Genomic DNA, 17,561 nt, shown 5'->3' with positions numbered 1-17,561 from the left:
AAGATGCTGTTTGAGAACAATGTTGCTAGCTTGTCGATAACGACCGTGGCCATCAGCCATGGCGGAAAGTATTCGTGCACAGCTGAGAACCAGGCTGGCCAACAGAAATGCGAAGCTACCTTGACCGTGCAAGGTTGGTTTCTGCAGATGCTTTGTATTTCCTATGTTGTTGTAGTTCTATAGGTTCTAGTGTCTTATATCGTATCTGTCTTATCCCAGAACCTGCGAGAGTGGTAGAACCTGCAGAGTCCATTCGTGTGACCGCAGGGGATTCAGCCACTTTAGAGTGCACAATCTCTGGAAGCCCAGACCTGAAAGTGAAGTGGTTTAAAGACGGGAAGGAGATGATCAGTGGCCGTAAATATAAGATGACTCTGAAGGACAATGTGGCCACCATGAAGATCCTCACGGCAGAAAGAGGAGACACTTCAGAGTATAAGATGGAAGTGTCCAATAAAGTCGGGAAAGACCAGTGCACATGCTCGGTTACCATCTTAGGTTAGCTCCCGGTTTTACTCTTCTTAAATATTTGTTCTTGCAAAATCTAAAGTTGTTGATTATGTTCATGACTAAAAGGAACCGGACTTTGACACACTGTATTCCCATGGACTAACATCAAGCTAAAGTCTTAAGCCTAAAACCAAACACAGGGTGCAAAGTGTTGTCTTTTAGATTTGAGTTGAGCGACTCTTTTTGAAAACTGTATGAAATTGTGATAATGCATGTTTTTTCTTCAACAACCAGATCGGATAATGCCTCCAACGTTCACCAAGTCCCTGAAAAGGGTTGACGGTAACATTGGTAATGACGTCTCCATGGATTGTAAAGTGTCTGGGTCCCAACCCATGACCATATCTTGGTTCAAAGACGACCAGGAGATCAAGTCTGGATCCAAATTCCAGCCTGAATTCAAAGACAGCTCTGCTTCGCTGAGAGTTATAAAGCTGGAGAAGGCCGACTCTGGAGTTTACAAATGCAGAGCAACCAATTCTGCCGGCTTTAAGGAAACCAGCGGCACGCTCTATGTCAAAGGTTATAAACACTTGGCTAATGTTGTGCTTTTATTTTTTTCTGTACAATCCTTGAGTTATTTCATGCTAACATGAAATGTATTTTTCTTTATTTCATGGCCTCTAGAGCCCCCATTGTTTACAGCAAAACCAAACAACCAGGATGTTAAACCAGGAACCACAGTTTCCTTCAAAACGGGCTTCACTGGAACAGCTCCGTTAGCTGTGAAGTGGTTCAGAGAGGAGAAAGAGATTGTGTCTGGAGGCTCATATTTCATAAAGAAAGACGCCTCTTCCAGCTCTTTGGAGCTAAACTCAGTGAAACCCAGTGACTCTGGGAAGTACACATGCCAAGTGTCCAATGATGCTGGGAAGATGGATTGCACCGCAGTCCTCTTTGTGAAAGGTGTTTACGCGTGCAGCTGCAAGAACATGTATTGACATCAATGTCTCTTTGGATACTAACATAATGTCTTCTGTCTGATAATGAATGTTAACCTCTTCTCTCAGAACCGCCCGTGTTCGTGAGGAAACTCGATGCGACCAAACTTGTTATCAGCGGCGACTCCGCCTTGCTGGAGTGCAAAGTAACGGGCAGCCCCGTCATCTCTTTTAAATGGTTCAAGGACGAGATGGAGATCAGCTCCAGTGCTAAATACAAAATGACTTTAACTGACTTCGTGGCCTCTCTGGAAATAGTCAACAGTGCAGTGGAGGATAGGGGAGAATATGTGTGTGTGGCGTCCAGCGAGGCTGGTAGTGACCGCTGCAGCAGCACAGTGACTATCAAAGGTTAGTTTCAGGAATCATTTCACTCCAATACTTTTAGGAAATGAAGAGTTTTATTGTGGCATTGAAGACCTTTTTTTCTTTCTTCGGTTCAAAGGACCATCAGCATTTATGTTTTTTACCTTGAGTTAGAAATCATTGTTAGCTAAACAAGTTGAGTTTTTCATTACGTATGCATACGAACAACGCTGTGACATGTGTACGGAAGAGCACTCCTGTATGACACACATAAGACACAAAAGCTATAAAGCAGAAAGTACAATACTACAGCTTTCAGTTATTCGGAATCATAACCCTAATGTTAGAGTTGAAAATCAGACTTCAAGGGGCCGTACGTTTGGGTTTTTCTAACCGAACACACCATTATCATGTAAAGACACCACACCCCCTGGTGGATGAGGACATCATTGCAAACCACTGTCGAGAGTGTAGCTTAAACTGGGCGTGGCCTTTCCATAGGGATAAGAAATCAGAAAAATAATCTTCATCTCCACAATAAAATTCTAGTTGAATCTTGTTATTTAGATTTTTTGGCATCATCATATGTCAAACCTGTATCCGCTGTTCTCTTCTAGATCCGCCATTGTTTGTGCGTAGCTTGGAGCCCAGAGATGTTGTGAAAGGCTCTGAGATGATGCTGGAGGGCCAGGTCTCCGGCACAGTCCCCTTCACTGTGTCCTTTTATAAAAACACTAAGCCGATTAGGAATGACAAGAGACACAGGATCTCAGTGAAGGACGACCTGATAGCGCTGCAGGTGCTGGCAGTGGAGGCAGGAGACGCGGGGTTGTACCAGTGTACTGTAGAGAATGAGGTGGGGAAGGCCTCCTGCGATTGTCAAGTAACGCTAAAAGGTTGGTTTAGAAGCTATTGACCATTTGATAATCCAACACGTAGCCTCGCAAAGACTCACCCGGAACTGGCAACGCTCAGAAGGCATTTGCTTAAGGATGCTTTGTTTCTTGATCAACTTAAAGTAAGGATCCTGAAAGATGTCTCAGAGGTTTTTACAATCTGTACAACACTGTTCACCCTCTATCCATAGATCCTCAATTCGGATCAGAGGAAATCTCTCATAGGTTGAAGGTTTCCAAATGTGGGAAGGACAGACTTGCTCTGTATATTAAGGGTAGACAGAAGTACCCTTTCTACACCCGATTAGACAAATATGTTGGACTTCTAGGGGCTAATTGTCGTTTGCTTCTGTTAAAAGAACAAGGTTCGACCTTCAAAATCCCAATCTTCAATGACCTCCTTTGACAGTTAGATGCGGTTGGGTTTCTATACATGGAAAGTCCACTAAAATACCACAGAAAAGACTGAGCTTGCAGGATGGGTTCTGACTTTGCGAGGCTAGTATAGAGAAGCCAGTATTAAATATAAAATGTTTCCCTGTAGAACCACCGTCGTTTGTGAAAAAGCTGGAGAACCTCAGCTCTCTGGTTGGCAGCGAGGTTTCTCTGCAGTGCTCTCTGAAGGGCTCTGAGCCCATGAGCGTGTCCTGGACCAAAGACAACCACGAGCTCAAAGAGGCTGAAAACATTCAGATTACTTACGAGAACAACACCGCGCTGCTGCACTTCAACAACCTGCAGAGCAAACATGGCGGCAAATACTCGTGCCAGGCGCAGAACCAGGCCGGCAGCCAGACCTGCTCTGCTGTGGTGACAGTCAAAGGTTTGTTAGGAACCTCGAGAACTCTTTTGATTGGTGCAGGAAATCCTATCAACTTGTGAAGTCACACATTTATAAGTTTACTCGCAGGAAATTTCCCTCAAATGGCCAACAAGGTGTTTAAGACATCGATAGAAATGATACGAATCATGACATTACGCCTTTTGAACTTTAAATTCCTCAACAGACATTTGTCGGACGATAATTGTACGACCTAACAAGTTGACAAGGACCAAATGCAACTCTCGAATCTTAACTCTTTCATTGACTTCAGTTATTGGTCAGATTTGAAATTCGTTGCTGACTGTTTTGTTTGGCGTCTCAGAGCCGGCGAAGGTCACAGAGGAGGCCAAGTCCATCAGTGTCACTCAGGGCGATCCGGCCACGCTAGAGGCCCGGTTCTTAGGCACCAAGCCGCTGAAGGCCAGATGGCTGAAGGCCGGCAAGGAGCTGAGCTCAGGCCAGAGATATAAAGTTCAGAGCACAGACACCAGCTCCGTGCTCAAGATGATCAAAACTGAGAAAGGTGACAGTGGTGACTACACCTTCGAGGTCTCAAATGATGTCGGACAAAGTTCTTGCGAGGCCACACTCACCGTCCTCGGTCAGTGGTTAATAAGTACCTAATATCAGTTTAATTTAATAACATCTAACTTTGAAGATTTGTTTCTCACCTCTCTCTTCCTCCATCTATGTCAGATCAAATCATTCCCCCTTCTTTTACGAGAAAACTGAAGCAGACAGAAGGTATCAAAGGATCGTTTGCTCATCTGGAGTGCCTTGTGTCCGGCTCTCTGCCGATAACCATTCAATGGTACAAAGATGAGAAAGAGATCCAGACTGATGAGAAACACAAAAGCACATTCTTTGAAAATGTTGCTTTTCTGGAAATCTCTAACCTAAACGGTAAAGAGAGCGGCAGCTACACCTGCATCGCTAACAACAAAGCGGGGACCGTGCAGTGCTCCGGCATCTTGTTCGTCAAAGGTTTGCACACACATGTAATATGTGGTATTCATCAGTAGGTACACAACGACACAAAGGTTTTTATCTCAAGCATTATGTCGTGTTTTCTCTTCCAGAACCACCATGCATTCTTGAAAAGCCTGAATCCATGAATGTGTTGCCGGGCTCAAAGGTCCAGTTTAATGTTCTGATGTCTGGCACGCCTCCGCTCACCACCAAATGGTTTAAAAACAGGAAGGAGATTATATCCAGTGCTGACTGCAATGTGGTCAAAGACAATACCTCAAGCTCTTTGGAGCTTTTCTTTGCAAAAACCTCTGACTCTGGAGAGTTTGTCTGTGAGATACAGAACGATGTGGGCTCCACTTCCTGTCAGGCTACACTCTTTGTGAAAGGTTAATATTCCCTTTGTGAAACTGAGTCAGTGAATATGTCTCCATCCATTTGTTCTTAAAGGAAATAACAGAATCTGTTTGATCCCTATACTGCATGCTGACCCTGGTTCTTCTGGTGCAGAGCAATCCACTTAAAGACAGTAGTGTTTTCACTGCTGTCGGAGGTGACTTTGAACCGTAGCACCATCAGCTTGCCTTTCAGTGGCGAGCAAATCGCCTGCAAATGGTACTCGAAAAAAGGGAACATTGAAACAGCATTACATTTACGAAGAAGAAATAAGTTGTTCATACAGATTTTAAAACATGGAATATATGGATCTTTTTGGATAACTCCAAAATGACAGGAAGTATTTCCATAAGCCTAAACTGTGCAAACAGGTTTCAGGCTCCGCCAGTCAAAGAGAAGAGGGCTCTTAAGAAACTCATCAAATCTCTCCCCAAAGGCTTTGAGCAACACTTGCATGGAAACATATTTTGTGAACTTCATAGAGATCAGTTTTTTTCGTCTTTGTGAAAGTCACATTTATCATTTTATGTTGTTCCTTAGAGCCCCCTAAGTTCACACGGACCCCCGCTCGGTTGTCCGTGGTCCGTCCCGGTCAGAGTAAAATGTTTGAGTGCCAGGTGACCGGCACACCTGAGATAGACATCTGCTGGTTCAGGGAAGGCTCTGAGATCAGCCCCAGCGATCGGTACAAGATGGTGTTTGTTAACTCTGTGGCCACGCTGGAGGTGTGTGGCGCTGAAACCAAAGACAGCGGGCTTTACTACTGCGAGGCCCGCAACGAGGCCGGCAGCGAGAGCTGTAGCATGGAGCTCAAGGTCAAAGGTTAGTCCAGTCAGAAGACTGAAAGCAGAGTTTGAAACATATAGGATGGAGGCATTGGTTCCCAAACACTTTAGAGGCCACGTGTTCTAGATGGTTTTATCTAGGCAATTGATTGCTGTTGTACTTGTAGACACTTTACCGCTAGGAATTGTGGTCCGGAGTCGGGCTGGGCGATCATTTAATATTATCTTTTTATTTGGTCAATTGAATTATAATTTGCAAAAATCAAACATACCTACTAACCTTTTCTTGATTTAAGATTACAAGGCATTTACTAAATAAATGGTGAGGAAATATAATTTTAAGATTTCTGTTTCACTTCACACTTTCCATTAGCTCCGTTAAATGCCAGAAGCAAACTGGTCTCCAGCTGAACTGAATTTAAGTTTGGAATTAAATGAGATAATACCTTTCAGTTCACACAGTTGTGTAGAACATTGGTTTAACCAGTTGGTCATTCACTTATCAGAAAACATGCTATATTCAGTATATTGGGTTTATAGCGTTATCTAGATATGAAATTACCCTTGTTTTCGTTTGTTTTTTTGGCATATCACCCAGCCCTAGTTGATGTTAACTTGCTTATTGGGTCAGTCCAAGTTCTGACTTAAACCATATAGAAACTGTTATTTGGGAAACTTTGCCTCCTAATGTAAACATAGTCTGCATGTTAACATATTGAGGAAATAATCCACTGTTATGAAAAAAGTTAGTTAACAGTTTGTTTTCCCGTCTCAGAACCGCCATCATTTATTAGAGAGCTGTCTGCGGCGGATGCTGTGAAGGCCTCCAGCGCCTGCTTTGAGTGTCAGGTCGCTGGGACCGGTCCATTTGAGATAACATGGCACAAAGATGCAAAGGAGATCAAACCAAGTGCTAAGCATGGCTTCTCCCAGCTGAACGACACTGTGAGGCTAGAGGTGCACAAATGTGACGCTGTAGACGTCGGTGAATACCAGTGCACGGTTTCTAATGAGGTCGGGAGCTGTGCTTGTAAGACTACGCTAAACCTCAAAGGTCGGTCTAATCAGAAATACAACTCCACATATCTATCTGAGGTAAAAACTCAACGTTTCCTTTAACACTTCATTGTTTTGTATTGTAATAGAACCACCAACATTTACCCAGAGGCTCGAGGACACTGCCACTGTTCTCGGTAAAATGGCAGAGTTTAGGTGTGCTGTGAAGGGCTCTCCAACTCTCTCTGTACAATGGCAAAAAGATGAGAACTGGATTTTGGAGAATGCAAAGATTGAGAGAACATTTGAGAACAATGTGGCCACTCTCAGGATTCCCGCCTGTGAAGCAACACATGGCGGGAAGTACACCTGCCAGGTGGTAAACGAGGCCGGGCAGGAGAAGTGCTTTGCCACGCTAACTGTGCAAGGTATACTTTTGCTAAACTAATGATGGCTTCCAATCTTTTCTAACACTGTTGGGAACGTTATAACTGTTTGAATGTCCTTTTGCATTGTAGAGCCGCCTCAGATCACAGAAAAACCTGAAGTGATTAAGGTTACAGTCGGAGACCCAGTCAGTCTGGACTGTAAGGTGACGGGCTCCCCTGAGCTCAAAGTGAAATGGATGAAAAATGGAAAGGAGCTTCAGTCCATTAGGCAGCATAAGCTGACCTTTGAGAACACAATGAGCAGCCTCAGGGTTCAGTCGGCTCAGAAAGAGGACGAAGGAGAGTATGTGTTCGAGGTGGCAAACCACATCAGTAGCTGCAGCTGCAAAGTCAAAGTGATCGTTCTAGGTTGGTGTGCAAAACGTAAAACTCCTGTAGTACATGTTGAATAAAGTCTAATGACTTTTCCTAAAATGTCTTTTGGTAACAGAACAAGTCATTCCCCCGAGCTTCACCAAACCTCTGGTAGACATGGGGGAGATATTGGGCTCCTTTGTTCAGATCAGTTGCAAAATATCTGGTTCGCTGCCCATCTCTGTGGAGTGGCAGCAAGACGGGAGCAAAGTCTGTAGTGGTGTGAAACACAAACTGATCCAGCAGGACAACTCTGTGTCCGTGGAGATCGAGCAGCTAGAGCGATCTGATGCAGGATGCTACTCTTGCAAACTGACCAACGCAGCGGGGAGTTGTGAAAGCAGCGGATCCCTCATGGTTAAAGGTTAGACTTTGCTCTCCAACATGATTGGTCGTGCAAATCAAAGGTGAGTACCCTCTTTAACGTGATCCATCTTATTCTCTTCAGAGCCTCCCAGCTTTGTGACGCTGCCTGAGTCCCAGGCGGCTGTACCCAGCGGCAAGGTGCGCTTCAAAAGCACATTTAAGGGAACGCCTCCCTTCACAGTCAAATGGTTCAAGGACGACTCCGAGCTCATGACCGGGCCCTCGTGTTTCACCGGGCTGGAGGGGCTCTCTTGCTTCATGGAGCTCTACAAAGTGGGGGTCACCCACAGTGGAGCTTACTCTTGCCAAGTCAGCAACGATGCTGGTTCTGTGCGCTGTAGTGCAGACTTGACAGTCAAAGGTTGGCCTCTTTCAAAGTCTTGCGTGGCTGTTTTCATCTCACATCTGCATCGCTGGCTGAAAGTCACATTTTCCAGTTTCTGCCGTTCTTTCATATTCAAATCTGTTTGTCACCGCTGCAGCTTGTCGTCATTTGTTGCCTTTGTGATGCTCCTGCATTTCCCACCACCATCCTGTCTCTGCTGCTAACCCATCATCGTCAGCTTATCTCATCTGCCTGTTGTAACAACATCTTAAGTGACCCTACTTGCTGCCGGCAGCTAATATGTCTGTATTTTGGCTTTCCAGAACCCCCCGAGTTTGTGCTGAAACTCCCTGCCACTAAGTGTGTGAAGCAGGGAGAGTCCCTCCGCCTGGAGTGCAAAGTCAATGGCACAGCTCCTCTGAAAGTGACCTGGTACAAACAGGACACCAAGGTCACGGATGGGGGCAACTACAGGACATCATTTGTTGACTCGGTAGCAGTCCTGGAACTGCTGTCAACGAGCTTTAATGATGATGGAGTTTACACGTGTGAAGCTCAGAATGATGCTGGCAGTGTCAGCTGCAGCACCACCCTTAGCGTTAAAGGTCAGCCCCTTCCTGACTTCCTAATCCTCATTAGTCATCATTCATGGTCTTTCTGATGCACTGGCTCTTCAGTGTCCTGTTGTGTTGCTTGAAGCTGGAATACGTAACATTCAAGTTCTTTATATATCCGGTCTGCTGGAGAATCGTCACTTTGGTCCGAGACTCGTTTCTTATTTTGTGCTTTTGAGAGATGGTTCTCAGCTGGTTGGGTTGGCTCTTTCATCTCGATATACAAATAAAAACATGCCTCAAATAATCAGGAAGAATACACACTTTTCAACAATACATCCGCCATCTTAGCTATAATTCCATCGTCCTTCCACAACATCCCCGCCATTTTAGCTGTAGTTCTACCGAACATTCACACGTCCGCCATCTGGACTGTAGTTCCCGCAATTTTCACAAATCATCTGCCAGATTATCCGTAGTTCCAAACTATTCCACAATAGTCCTGCCATTTTAGCTGTAAAACAATTCCACATTAATTATGCAATTAGCTTTAGATACAACCAATTACACAACACTTTTCCCTCTTGTCTTTAGTTTCAAGCAATTCCACATACATTTTGCCATCTTTTACAGGATTGCCCCCCATTTTAATTGTAGTTTTATCCAATATGTTTAACTCTGCAGTCATTACTTCAGTTCCAATAGCCACGCACCACTTCCAAATCAACTCAGACATCTTAGTTGTAGTCCCAACAAACTCCTACAGCAAATTAAACTTCCGTAGCTGTAAATCCTTGGACTTGTTATTACTATTGCCATCTCTTAGTTTTCATTTTCACAAAAATCTGACATATAGGCTATAATTGCGCAAACATTCCCAGCTTGGCCATCGTGATGATCGTCCCACCGCGTTAGCTGCTTTTCCAAAAAAACGTAAAAGCTCGTTCTTAACAGTTGGCATTTTGCCACTGCAGAGCGCGAGAACTGAGAGCATGTTACGGGTTTCAGCTTTAAGACTTCATCATGGATTCTTTTGCCATGTATGCCTCTTTAACAGTTTCCTGATCTTTTTGTAGACGCCCCATCATTTACTAAAGTACCCCAGCCCGTTGAAGGGCTGAAGGGGAAGGACGTGAGTCTGTACTGCGAGATGAGCGGTACAGCTCCGTTCCAGATCACCTGGTTCAAAGACAGGAAGCCTCTGATGGAGAGCAGGAAGTATAAGATGGTGAGCGAGGGCAGCTCGGTCACGCTGCATGTCATTGGGATAGAGGCCTCGGATGCCGGCGAGTACGAGTGCAAAGCGACTAACAGTGTAGGAAGTGACACCTGCCAGACGTCAGTTAAACTCAGAGGTCAGTAGTGATAGTCTCAAATGAAAATCACAATCAATAGATTTTCAACTTACTTTGTCACATTGCTGACTTTCCCTTTTGCGCTGTTTTTCTCCTCTATTCAGAGCCGCCGTCGTTTGTGAAGAAACTGTCAAACACGACAGTGATTCTGGGGGAGGAGGTGACCATTGTGGCCACTATTAAAGGCTCTGAACCCATTACTGTGTCCTGGGTTCAAGACAAGGATCACATTCTCAGGGATGGTGACAACAGGAAAATCACCCTTGAGAACAACCAGGTCGCTCTTAAAGTCTTTAAGGCTGATGCAACCACGGCAGGCAAATACACCTGCCAACTCAGAAACGATGCTGGGAGTGTGGAGTGTTTCGCTAACTTGACTGTTCTAGGTTTGTAATCATATAATTCTCTCTTTCTCGTACAGTCTTTTTTCTCCCATCCTTCCTCCTGCAGGTTTGATTAAGAACGTGTTCTGCTTCTTCTCTGTTGTTTTCAGAACCCGCTAAGATAGTGGACAAGCCCGACGCTCTGAGCGTGACGGCGGGCGACATGGCCGCCCTGGAGGTCAAAGTGTGTGGAACCCCACAGCTCACACCCAAGTGGTTCAAGGACGGGGTGGAGCTGGCCTCCGGCAGGAAGTACAAGATCTCCTTTTCTCAGATGATTTCCAGCCTGAACGTCCTCTCTGCTGAGAAGGTGGACTCTGGAGAATATACTTTTGAGGTTATGAACGAGGTCGGGAAGGACCTAAGCAAGATTAACCTCACAGTCTTAGGTTGGTGTCATTTACCTAAATGTGACTAGGGCTGGGTATTGTTTGAATTTATGGTTATTGCTTTTATGGTTGGATTAGATTCAACTGTATTGACATTTCACAGGTACTAAGACAACACATATTAGCATCTAACCAGAAGTGAAAGGTCTATGATACCTTAGATTTGGTACCAATATCAAAGTAATTGTTGATATCTTCTTTCTGTATTTATTTGAGAAATATAAAAGTGGGTTTTTACAAACAGTGGTGAATCTAGGTCATTTGAAATTGAGGTTACCAGAAGGGGTTTACATTGCTATTTCAGCGGTACCAATTCGATTTAACATAACTGTTCGATACTATGAGACAATTGGTTTGGTTCTCCAACAATCCACAACAATAAACGCTTTAATACTCATTTAGATGTAAATGTGAGCAGAAGTTGGTAAACTGCCAGCAATTTCTCAAATGCTAAATGTTGTCTAAACTCAAGCATCACACAAGAGCATTGACTATATAACACCAAGTTTCTCAAATGACATTGCCTCTTGTATTTGTCCTCATTTGTCCTACCGCTAACTCCTCATTCCCTCGCTAACAGATAAGATCATTCCTGCATCGTTCTCAAGGAAGTTGAAGGATCTCAACACAGTGGTTGGAGCAGCCGGAGAGATGGAGTGCAAAGTGTCAGGCTCCCCACCGTTCACCATCTCCTGGTACCACGATGGGGAGGAGATACAGAGCGGACCCAACTATGAGATCAACTTCAGCAACAACAGCTGCACGCTCAAAGTGTCCACGCTGAAGCTGTCCGACTCTGGACTGTATAAATGCAAAGCTCTGAACAAGGCTGGATCCAGCGAGACCTCGGCCTCTATGGCTGCGAAAGGTCAGGAAATACACACAGAGAAACCCTGCATGCTAACTGTTCATTATTAATGACACCGGTGGCCATTTAGTGAACTGCTATCAGCTTCCTGTTGTTCGCTAAAACTCTGAGCATTGGCCAAAAAAAGCGATGCGATATTACTTTAAAGTCATATATCATATTAGGAATGATGGCTCGATCCGAAATGTTCATGTATAATATTTTCACTATTGGCTAAATGATACTTGCTAGCTTGCCGTTATCAAATTACTTTTATCAGTTTACTTACAGAGCAACCGGCTTAGCTGAAGTAAAGCTAGCTAACCCTAACTAAGTTATGGTTAGTTAGCTACACAATACCTTGCATCGCTGTCGGCTAGTAGAAAGCAGGTTATTATTTGACAAAACAACTCCATTTGTCATATTCAGTTTTGCAAACTACAGACTTTCCCTTTATCTTTAGCAGGTAATATTAGTATTTTGCCGGCGATAAAGATTGTGAGCGGGCAAACTAACTAACTAGCTAGCTAGCTGAAACTTAACTGAACGGCAGGATCGATTTTTGGTTGCTATGTAACGTTAGCTGCCACAGTCATTTGCTAACACCAAGCTAGCCAATTTAGCAGCCAGATCTGACCAGGGAGTCTGGTAAGATATAGTAACTCCTATATAGTCTGCTGGCTAGTATGCATTATATTTTATGAGATCATCAAATGTTCCTCAACTTTGAATGAGTTCCTCAGCCCTGTTTTCTCTTGTCGAGGAACCGTCACTTTGCAAGGTGGGATCAACCTCTTCACACCACACCAACACTTACTTCTCAGAAAATGTATTTACTTTCTTGTAAATGTACAATATTAACGCCAGAAATTCTTACCTTATTTTCTAAGTATTGGTGGTATTTATTAATATATCAATAGCTCTAGTTCAACTCTTCATTGCTCAGTGAATGGTGGCTTCAAGTAGCTAGAGTTCAAGTTTAAATTCTCCTGATTTTAGTACATTTATTCCCTTATATAGTTTGACACTTCCTCCATGTTTAACGTGTTACCCTCTGCTTGCTACCCTCCAGAGCCCCCATCCTTCGTGGTTCCCCCCCAGCCGGTGGAGGCCATGCCGGGCTCCAACGTGACGTTCTCTGCGATGGTGAAAGGCAGCGCACCGCTCAAACTGAAGTGGTTCAGAGGAGCGAAGGAGATCCTGCCCGGACGCGACTGCAGTTTCTCCCTGAAGGACAACCAGGTGGTCCTGGAGCTGTTCACGGTGGACCGGTCCCACGCAGGGGAGTACACCTGCCAGATCATCAACGACGCCGGCAAGGAGAGCAGCCCCGTCAACCTCACCGTCAAAGGTCTGTCTCACGGCACTCTGTTTTCATTCTTTATTTCTTCCTATATCTTGAGCATATTGTATGTTGCATTGTTGAAGGAGCCTCGGGCTTCAGAGTTTAATTTCCAAAATGTTGTTGAAGCTGTTATTCGCACAACAATAGGCATGTGAAGCCATGACATGGCAGACTAACATTATACGTCTCTTCTATTAAACCAGCATTTATAAGTGAAGTTTCACTGTTTGCAGCATTAAGTAGATCCAGACAACTTTTAATATACATTTACCCTGAAAGTGAAAGTCATTTTACACCATCAACATTTACTATAAGCATTTAATAAAGTACTTACAAAAGGATATCAGTTTTAAAAGCAGGTAATTATTCTTTACTAGCCCCACAATGGGAACATTTGCAGACAATGGGCAACAACACAAGGAAGAACAATAGTATACCTATTTTGCACACATAATCTTTAATATAATATTATTATAAGTTAACAAAGAAGAAATGTAAACTTAAAGTTATTTTATTCTAAAATGAAGTGTCCTCTACCCCGGGTAACTCATTTTTACTATCGTACCGTATTGAGATAACAAAGACTGGATCAGTAAAATAGTGCCTCTCTGTCTATGCTTTTCTCTTCTGTTAACAAACTTTAAGCTAAACTTAAATACTTTATATTTCCTCTCAGATCCAGCAGCCTTCTCTAAGAAGCTGAAGGACGTTTCGGTGGAGAAGGGGAAACCGTTGACCCTGGAGTGCACTTATACAGGAACTCCTAAAATCACCGTGAACTGGTTCAAAGACGGCCAGCAGATCTTCGCTTCGTACAAACACAACATCACCACCACCGAGAGCTCCTGCATCCTCGAGTGCCTGAGCACCGACGACAAAGAGGCTGCTGGGAAATATTCCTGTGAGGTGTCCAACGACGCCGGGAAGGACCAGTGTGACGCTAACGTGTCCATCCTCGGTGAGAAAACAAGAGATTTCACTGTGTTTATGGGGACGTCTTTGCATCATTTTGAATAAAGATCAGTATTATTTTCAACCTAAACTGAGTTAAAGTGTTCAACAAACTTTAGTCCTGATAATAACAACGTATATTCTTTAATTTCCAGACATTTAATACTTTAAATGTTTGTAAGTTAACATAATGCAGAAACAAGTTGAACTGTTTTCTACTTTATAAATGCTAAACTGTCTAATTCAGAATAACCATATGTTACAGGAAACCTTATAAGATGGAGAAGATGTACTTTATGGGAAATGTTTGGATCAATATGAAGATATTCAGAATAATACGCAGTAGAAATTCAGTCATACTCAGTTTTAGTGTGTATGCAGTACCGGCTCTGTCCAGCAGGTGTCAGGCTCCCCCTCACTGTGACCCTGCTGTTTGTCCCTGCAGAGCCTCCGTACTTCGTGGAGTCCCTGGAGCCGATGGAGGTGACTACAGGTGACGCTGTGTGTCTGAAGTGCCAGGTGGGCGGCACACCTGAGATCAAGGTGTTCTGGTTCAAGGCCGACGGAAAGGTGCGCTCCAGCGCCACCTGCAGGCTGGAGTTCAGCCGCGGCACCGCCTGCCTGAAGCTCAGCAAGGCCGGCAAGGCCGACATCGGAGAATACACCTGCAAGGCGGAGAACTCCATCGGGTCCGCCTCCTCCACCTGCAGACTCAACGTGCTAGGTGAGCACCTGGTTACTGCACCTGGTTACTGCACCTGGTTACTTTACCTTTGTATTACACCTGGTTCCTACACCTGATTACTTTACCTTTGTATTACACCTGGTTCCTACACCTGATTACTTTACCTTTGTATTACACCTGATTACTTTACCTTTGTATTACACCTGGTTCCTACACCTGGTTACTACACCTGGTTCATACACCTGGTTACTGCACCTGATTACTACACCTGATTACTACACCTGGTTCATACACCTGGTTACTGCACCTGGTTACTGCACCTGATTACTACACCTGATTACTACACCTGCTTCATACACCTGGTTACTGCACCTGATTACTGCACCTGGTTACTTTACCTTTGTATTACACCTGGTTCCTACACCTGGTTCCTACACCTTGTAACAACACCTGATTACTACACCTGGTTACTGCACCTGGTTACTACACCTTGTAACTACACCTGATTACTACACCTGCTTACTGCACCTGGTTCCAACACCTGCTTGCTGCACCTGGTTACTACACCTGGTTACTACACCTGGTTACTACACCTTGTAATTACACCTGGTTCCTACACCTGGTTCCTACACCTGATTACTGCACCTGGTTCCAACACCTGCTTGCTGCACCTGGTTACTACACCTGGTTACTACACCTGGTTACTACACCTTGTAACTACACCTGGTTCCTACACCTGATTACTACACCTGGTTCCTACACCTGATTACTACACCTGGTTACTACACCTGGTTGCTACACCTGGTTGCTACACCTGGTTACTACACCTGGTTACTACACCTGGTTGCTACACCTGGTTACTGCACCTGGTTACTACACCTGGTTACTACACCTTGTAACTACACCTGGTTCCTACACCTGGTTACTGCACCTGGTTACTACACCTGGTTACTACACCTGGTTACTACACCTGGTTACTACACCTGGTTACTACACCTGGTTGCTACACCTGGTTACTGCACCTGGTTACTGTGAAGTAAAAACTTCTTTACAGCAATGTTGAGCCAATCATGAAATGAGGGAAACTGGATTCAGTCAATACACTGATATTTATTGAGGATTTGTACGGCCGGAGAGATCACAGTATCACACTTCTCATGTGAGATACCAGCAAACTCTAACACAAAAGACAGAAACATCTCTATATATCTTTTAAAGGAGGGGTCTAAACAGCCCGCCCTTTCCCCTAATCATTACCAGACACCAAGGACAAAGACTGCATATATTGCCCCTCCTTAAGTGCCCCAAGCCCCTCACCCACACAGGAAGTCAAAGGGCCTCTTGATCTGTCCTCCTGAGTATTACGCGCAGGATCACATTCCAATGAGCAGGAAAACACTTTAACCAGAAACAGATTCCCGAGGACAAGTCACTAAACTCTATATACTTTAACAAGACTAAAATATTCCTTTACAGTTACTACACCTGATTCCTACACCTGGCTACTACACCTTGTCACAACACCTGGTTGCTACACCTGGTTACTTTACCTTTGTATTACACCTGGTTACTGCACCTGGTTACTGCACCTGGTTACTACACCTGGTTACTACACCTGGTTACTTTACCTTTGTATTACACCTGGTTACTGCACCTGGTTACTGCACCTGGTTACTACACCTGGTTACTACACCTTGTTAACTCCCTCCACCTTTTCTCCTCCAGAGGCCAAATCCCCGCCCTCCTTCCCGAAGAAGATGACCAGCCTCCAGCAGACGGAAGGCCAGGCGGTGCGGTTCGAGTGCCGCGTGGCCGGCTCCTCTCCGCTGGAGGTCACCTGGCTGCGAGACGGAGAGCCCCTAAAGCAGGGCGGAGACTTCACCATGAAGTACGACGACAACACGGCGGCGCTGGAGATCGCCCGCGGAGAGATGAGGCACTCTGGGGAGTACACCTGCTCAGCCACAAACAGCGTGGGGTCCGCCTCCTGCAGAGCCAAGCTCACCCTGACAGGTACCTGAGTCTGATAGAAAACACCTGACAGCAGGTACCTGAGCCTGATAGAAAACACCTGACAGCAGGTACCTGAGCCTGATAGAAAACACCTGACAGGTACCTGAGTCTGATAGAAAACACCTGACAGGTACCTGAGTCTGATAGAAAACACCTGACAGGTACCTGAGTCTGATAGAAAACACCTGACAGGTACCTGAGACTGATAGAAAACACCTGACAGGTACCTGAGCCTGATAGAAAACACCTGACAGCAGGTACCTGAGCCTGATAGAAAACACCTGACAGCAGGTACCTGAGCCTGATAGAAAACACCTGACAGGTACCTGAGTCTGATAGAAAACACCTGACAGCAGGTACCTGAGTCTGATAGAAAACACCTGACAGCAGGTACCTGAGACTGATAGAAAACACCTGACAGGTACCTGAGCCTGATAGAAAACACCTGACAGCAGGTACCTGAGCCTGATAGAAAACACCTGACAGCAGGTACCTGAGCCTGATAGAAAACACCTGACAGCAGGTACCTGAGTCTGATAGAAAACACCTGACAGGTACCTGAGCCTGATAGAAAACACCTGACAGCAGGTACCTGAGCCTGATACAAAACACCTGACAGCAGGTACCTGAGACTGATAGAAAACACCTGACAGGTACCTGAGCCTGATAGAAAACACCTGACAGGTACCTGAGTCTGATAGAAAACACCTGACAGCAGGTACCTGAGCCTGATAGAAAACACCTGACAGCAGGTACCTGAGACTGATAGAAAACACCTGACAGGTACCTGAGCCTGATAGAAAACACCTGACAGCAGGTACCTGAGCCTGATAGAAAACACCTGACAGCAGGTACCTGAGCCTGATAGAAAACACCTGACAGGTACCTGAGCCTGATAGAAAACACCTGACAGGTACCTGAGT

General features: G+C 44.8%; 1 protein-coding gene across 1 annotated transcript; it reads left to right on the top strand.

The window, feature by feature from the left end:
• Positions 1–498: 498 nt before the first annotated feature.
• On the top strand, positions 499–16,638 carry LOC117539378 (titin-like; the record flags this gene model as incomplete). The annotated part of the gene is given in 23 exon segments (XM_034205528.1): positions 499–1,032; positions 1,138–1,416; positions 1,521–1,802; positions 2,375–2,653; positions 3,198–3,476; positions 3,799–4,077; positions 4,173–4,460; positions 4,556–4,834; positions 5,382–5,663; positions 6,402–6,680; positions 6,772–7,050; positions 7,141–7,419; positions 7,502–7,789; positions 7,874–8,152; positions 8,440–8,721; positions 9,747–10,025; positions 10,130–10,411; positions 10,519–10,797; positions 11,378–11,665; positions 12,717–12,995; positions 13,666–13,947; positions 14,386–14,664; positions 16,351–16,638. Coding segments are annotated over 23 exon segments (6,499 nt in total), but the record flags the coding sequence as incomplete, so codon positions are not given.
• Between the last annotated feature and the right edge of the window lie 923 nt (positions 16,639–17,561).

This window comes from Gymnodraco acuticeps, unplaced genomic scaffold (genome assembly GCF_902827175.1).
Source record: "Gymnodraco acuticeps unplaced genomic scaffold, fGymAcu1.1, whole genome shotgun sequence".
NCBI lineage: Eukaryota > Metazoa > Chordata > Actinopteri > Perciformes > Bathydraconidae > Gymnodraco > Gymnodraco acuticeps.
Note: the sequence above shows the minus strand (reverse complement) of the source record. Positions and strands in the feature narration are given on the sequence as shown.